This window comes from Halyomorpha halys, unplaced genomic scaffold, assembly GCF_000696795.3.
Source record: "Halyomorpha halys isolate HHAL.00 unplaced genomic scaffold, Hhal_1.1 Scaffold34.1, whole genome shotgun sequence".
NCBI lineage: Eukaryota > Metazoa > Arthropoda > Insecta > Hemiptera > Pentatomidae > Halyomorpha > Halyomorpha halys.
The window spans coordinates 1,794,518-1,800,586 of NW_027105031.1; the positions used below are offsets into that span (position 1 = coordinate 1,794,518).

At 45.4% G+C, this 6,069-nt stretch overlaps 1 protein-coding gene across 1 annotated transcript; it reads right to left on the reverse strand.

Annotated features, from left to right (window-relative positions):
* Positions 1–2,417: 2,417 nt before the first annotated feature.
* On the reverse strand, positions 2,418–3,662 carry LOC136795841 (uncharacterized). The gene has a single exon (XM_067047696.1). It carries the CDS (start codon positions 3,660–3,662, stop codon positions 2,418–2,420), a length of 1,245 nt encoding a protein of 414 aa, XP_066903797.1.
* Positions 3,663–6,069: the final 2,407 nt, after the last annotated feature.

Sequence of the window (6,069 nt, forward strand, 5' to 3'; positions counted from 1 at the left end):
TATTGTGTATTTTGTTTTAGTCAGGTAGTTTCCTAGTGCATTGCCTTTTGCGCAGTTCCATGAGTGGTGTTTGGCGTTTAGGTCACCTAGTATGATGTGTTGTCTGTCGTTCTCGATGTCACAGAGACAAGTCTTGAGTGTGTCCGGTTTGGCACTGGGGCTTCGGTAGACGCAAGTGATTTTGTAGGAGTGTTCTAGTCTTAGTTGTATTGTGATGGCTGTGTGTTTGTTGTCGTGAAGTGTGGATCCGTTGATGAGTCTGGATGGGACGTCATGACGCACCAGTAGTGCGACGCCGCCGTGTATGGGGGAGTCAAGTCTGTAGGTAGTGTACCCGCGGAAGTATGTCTGTGTGTAGTTGCTAGGTCTTGTGTCCGTAAGAGCGACTATGGATGGCCTACGAGAGACCAGTAGGGTTTCTAGCTCAAGTTTTCGTTTCATGAGCCCTGTTATGTTATAGTTGATTATGCAATGTCTAACCATTGATCCTTGGGAGTGTGTTTTGAAGCACAAGGTTAAGTGTGCTCATCAATGTTGTAAACATGGCTTTCATGTCATGGAACATTGACATGAGGTTGGAAACCCATGCCGGATCCGAAGACGGTGGTTGGATGGTTGGTGGGGGAGGGCCGTATATAATTCTGCCCGCATAAGAGGAGGGGTCTGATTTTTTTAACTGAGGTTGAGGTACCTCTTGGATGTTTGTGGTGGAGGGCCTGATGGTTTCCCTCTTGGCTTGCAAGGCGTTGATCTTGTCAGTCCTTTTTTTGCATTTTGTATATGAGGATACATGATCCTCGTCACAATGAATGCACTTTGGTGGGGTATTTCTAGGGCATTCCTTTATGGGGTGGTTTTCCCCGCAGCGGACGCAGATTGTTATTCTGCTGCAATAATTTTGAGTGTGGCCAAATTCCTGGGAATTGTAACATTGCTTGGGGCCACCGATGTTTCTCATTTTTAACTGAGTATATCATGTGGTCTATGGGACCCACTTTTTTAATATCGTCAATGGTAGTTTTGTGATCGATTGAGTTTGGGGTCGAGGATCAACCCGGGCAGTATATTTTGGCTCTACATAGCCTTCCTCATCAGGGGGAGTCGTGATGCGACGTCTCTTACATTGCCTAGGGGGGTTGGGAGATGTCTGTTTTGTTTGTACTGTACTATGATCGACAACCATTGCCGTTGGATTCGTCATGTTAAAATAAATTAAAAACTTAAAATAAACTTAAAAGGCTAAAATAAAGATAAACTTAATATTTAAAGATTTAAAATAATAGATTTAAAAACTTTTAAAAGAAATTGTTTACTCACGAGCCCTCACATAGTGAGGGGAAGCTAAAAAGGACACACGTGGCAATGACTCAGCAGTTTTCAGAAAAACCGTTGGTGACGTCAGAAGCAAGACAGCAGACTAGTAGGAACAACCTTACGCTTCCAATGGCAGGCGCCGGGTCATTGCGTTGATGGCGGGTTTTATGCTGTAATCCCCGGTGCGTATGAAGATATTGCGCAGGTTGTTTCGTTGGCCAATCAGAGCGAGGATGTGCTTCGGTGGCTTTCTGTTGGCGTTGGGGACTGGAGCGAACCTTGGGATGTTCCTATTGGCTGCCCTCTTGATGCTGTTGGTGATCCACTCGACTGCTGTGTCCACCTCGTCCGGAGTACGAAATTGGCCTATAGCTGGTAGGTCTTCTAAAACGCTCGACCTATATCCCCCCCAATTAGCCTCGTGCAGAAGGTATTTGCTCGCAGGTGGTGTGACGAACTCGCCTTCAAAGGTATAGAGCACCGGGCGGTGGTCGGAAGTTCCATAGGGCAACACCCGGCAGTCCGGGACCTCATGCATGCTTCTGGAAAGGATTAGGTCGAGCGTTGAGGTGCATGATGCGACCTGCGTGCCTGAACGTGTGTACCCCCGGGTGAAATAGTGCCAGCCTGGTCTTGGTGATGTACGTTCCCAGCGGGTTATTGCTGCTACACAACCAGGCAGTGTGTCGGGCATTTAAGTCACCCAGTACAATATGTCGACTTGTCGCCTGGGTATGTTGCAGCAGCAGTTTAATAGAGGTCAGGCCTGCCCTGGGCCTCTTGTATACACAGGTGAAAGTGTAGCGCTGTTTGAAGCGGACGTGTCCCGTGTGCGGAGGTGGGTACCCTCAGTGGTCTTCACAGGGATCGGTACGTTTCGTGATGGGATGTCTCTCCTGACCAGAATAAGCACTCCCTCCCGTGCTCCGGGGAGACAGGCTTCTCGATACACCACATATCCCCTGAAGTAGATCCGTGGCGACGTGGAGGTGAGCATCGTGTCCGTGAGTGCCGTCACTGACGGTCGATGCTGCTGTAGTAGTAATTCTATTTCAGCCTGCTTCGGTGAGAGGCCTCTGACGTTATAATTTATGACCAGGTGATCAGTCATAGTGACGCGCGAGTATTTTGCTTATCATATCTAGCAGCGTCGTCACCATACCCATCATCTGGTCCATACGGGCACATAACTGTTCTATCACTGGATTGTTGGAGGCAATGGTCACCGGAACAGGCTGGGCCGTCGGTTGTTGTTGCTGATTGGCTGGTGATCCGCCTAGGAGCTCAGCGAATGCGACGCCGCTCTGTACATTCCTGCTGGGCTGCCGTCTTCTTGATGTTACCGGTTGCACTGGTGGAGGTATCGGGTCGTTCTTTTTGGCTCTGCGTTCCATGATGTCGACTCTGGTAGGACAGTCACGCGCCGTGGCCATATGAACTTCCTTGTTGCATACTGTACATTTGATCGGTCCTGTCATTGGGCATTGGGCCAGCTCGTGTTGTTGAGAGCATCTAGGGCAAACCACGCGACGGTGACAATATCTCATGGTATGACCATATTGCTGGCATCGCCTACATTGCACGGGGCACCCATCCTCTTTGAAGGGAGAGACCCTGAAACGCACATGGTCAATTGCGTCAAGTTTTCTGATATCGGTTATTTTCACATAATGCTCCGTTATGCGCTGGATAAGGTCTATCTCCTCTCTTTGTCCATTGGGGAGTGTTTTTGTGAGGCGTCTTATCATTTTATAACCTGGGAGTTTCTCCTGAAGATCGATGGCTACCTCACTCATATAGGTGTCGAGGTCAAAGCCATAGAGGACCCACTTCTTTGTCCTTTTAGTACCTCGGGGGGCGAAAGTATGAAATTGAATTATGCCCATCTTGGACAGTAACTGGCTGGCCTTATCATGATGTTTTTCCGTTTCTAGATAGAGTCGGGTCTCTTGCCTCGAATTATTACTCATGAATTTGTGGATTCCGATAGTGGCGAGGACTGACTTGACCGCCTGCTGCGCCATGACAGGTGTTATGATGATGGGTGGCGGACGTCGCTCATTGGGCAGCTGCTGGTTGTCCCGGACTACATAACGGTTACGCACGATTGGTGTCGGGTTTGTGATCGACACGTCTTGGACAGCATAAGAAGTTCTTCGAGGTTTGTAGGCACGCCGGGCCACTTCCACCTTTTCCCAACCCTCGTCTCTGGTTCTCTTTGCGCCTTTGTTTGGCGGATATTCCTCTTCTTCCTCTTCCATATTCACGTCTTGCTCTATTTCCTCCTGGTACGAGTCAGTCGGAGATAGGGGGGATATTTGATCCTCGTTGCCTCCAGCCTCAGCCATGTTGGTTACGCACACACTATCAACACTCCTGTCCTTAACCGTGCACCGAAGGCAGAAATGTCACTTCGCGCACATACACTTATTATATAAAACTGACTAACCTGGGTTTCCCATAGGTCCAGGAGTCACGTGAAGAGTCTGCAACTGAAGCGACGACTGGAAACACAGAAGAAACTGAAACAGTATTACAGGTGACAGATGATCAGCAAACACGTCCTCTCTGGTCAACTGCCTATGATGAACTGTGTTTATTCCTATGTGAAATAAGAAATTTTTTTTTTTTTTTTCCTAGCCCCTATAGAAAAAAATTTTTATTGTTGAAATTTTTATATATATACATATTTACAATTGTTCTTTTACTGGAGCATTGCTCCATTCTAAGGACAGGTTGAGATTATAATTGTTTGAGTCTATATAATGTTTAAAAGACGAGGTGCTGGGGCACACTTCGTTTGCTGAGTTTTATCATACACACTAAAAAACTAAAACTAAAACTAAAACTAAAGAGTGTCCTTTCAATTCATTTCAATGGTCGGTACATCATTGGCTACGAGGGTGGAGGTCCTGCCAGCGTACTGGAGGGGGCGCTGGTGTCAGTGATTGGAAGAGTGGATTGGTCAGATGTTTGAGGGAGTCGAAGAACTTGACATGCCTCCGACCAATGAACTCTGGTACTGTAGGTAGTTAGAGGAGTTGATGTAGTTCCGGAGGCTTCTTCTTTTTCCACGATGTAGTGCGGACCATCCTCCGCAACATACTATTCTGGAATCCCTGAAGGTGGCGCTGCGTGCCGTCAGAGAGAAATGTGAAGAGTGGTGCTCCGTAGAGAAGTGCCGGCCTCAGAATGCTCTTGTAAACTTGGAGTTTAAGCCGCAGAGAGAGCGCTGGCGATGTGAGGAGGTGGTTTAGTCTCTAAGACCGCCTTCGTACAGTTCTCGTTTTCTGGTAGAGGTGAGTGGAGAACTAGAGATGACGGTCCATCTTCACGCCCAGATATACTATCGAGTTTGAAGGGGAAATGATGATGTTGTCCAGTTTAAGCGACTTCGGGAGAGTCGATCGCTTGTACTGTTGCTGAGTGAACACAACGCAGTCTGTCTTAGCTGGGTTCATGGTGATGTTTAAATTACCCAGGCGTTGAACAATCTCTTTGCAGACCGCTCCGGCTCACCCTAGGGCATGTTTGGGGTTCATACTGCTGCTGTAGATGGCGATGTCGTCGGCATAGGCGGCGACTGTAGCTAGTTTGTAATTTGCACCAACTACATCAGCGGTATAAATTGAAAAGAGGACTGGCGATAGAACCGCTCCCTGTGGAACTCCACACGTCAATGGGATGGAACAGGAAAATAAGAAAGGTCTTAGAGCCCCTTATATATATGCCTAGTCCATGTGGCTGTGACCGAGAAACGGTCGGTACACGTCTGCTTGAGATAGTTACATGGTATTGAGATAGTTAGTATCGTTTATTAATCATTTTATCGATATTGTTAATTATTATTTACAGACATTAATAATATATAAAAATAACAATATGTCTTTACAAAATAAAGCAATTTGTCAATTTGAGAGCTTCGGCCAGGCTCGAGGTTGTGCGCTCTGGCGGGTGGTGGCTGAACCGCTTGCTCCTTCTATCCCCTCTCGCTACATGAATACGATTTTCTAGTTACATTACTTTTGAAAATGTTTGATGTGTGCATAATAGATATAGGATACCAACTAGACAGGGGACAAGGAGCGCCCTAACGTGGCTTCACTCGTGTTTTCAAATTGCTAACAGCACAGATCAAACGAAAATCAAAATTGCTTGTCAAATAATGATAGTTCACTAGAATCAGCGCCGATATAGAGTAATCATAGCAACGAGAAAAAAAAAGATAAAATTATTGCTTTGGTAGGGATTAAAAAGGTTTTAGTTCTAGTTTTAAGTAGGTGGATTACCAAATGTTATATTTCTATTTCCCAGTTTTATTATTTTTTTTTTTTATGACTAATCTTTTTTTTTTAATTGCCTTTTTCTCTACCTATAAGTTAAATAATTTAAATGAATTAATAAAGGCTGTTTAATAATACAATCATTTGTCCAAAATATGTTTGGTATTTTTGTAGAAACTATATTTGTGTAAATTAGTTTTTTTTCTTCACTATCGTTTCCAAAATAAATTAAACAATCCTGGGCACAAGACCAATATGAAATTGCTTCCGAAACATGGAAAAACGCTTGTTAGGCAAGGTGGTTGATTGAAACGATAGTTCTCATTGTGATACCAAATTCATGGACTGGTTGGCGGGTTAAAATTTGATCTCTACCTCTTTTGCTGCCCGACCAACTTGAAGTAGTCAACTTATTTCTGTAATTAAAACTAGGAATGAATACTGGGGATGTATGAATATTCAATCGAACATC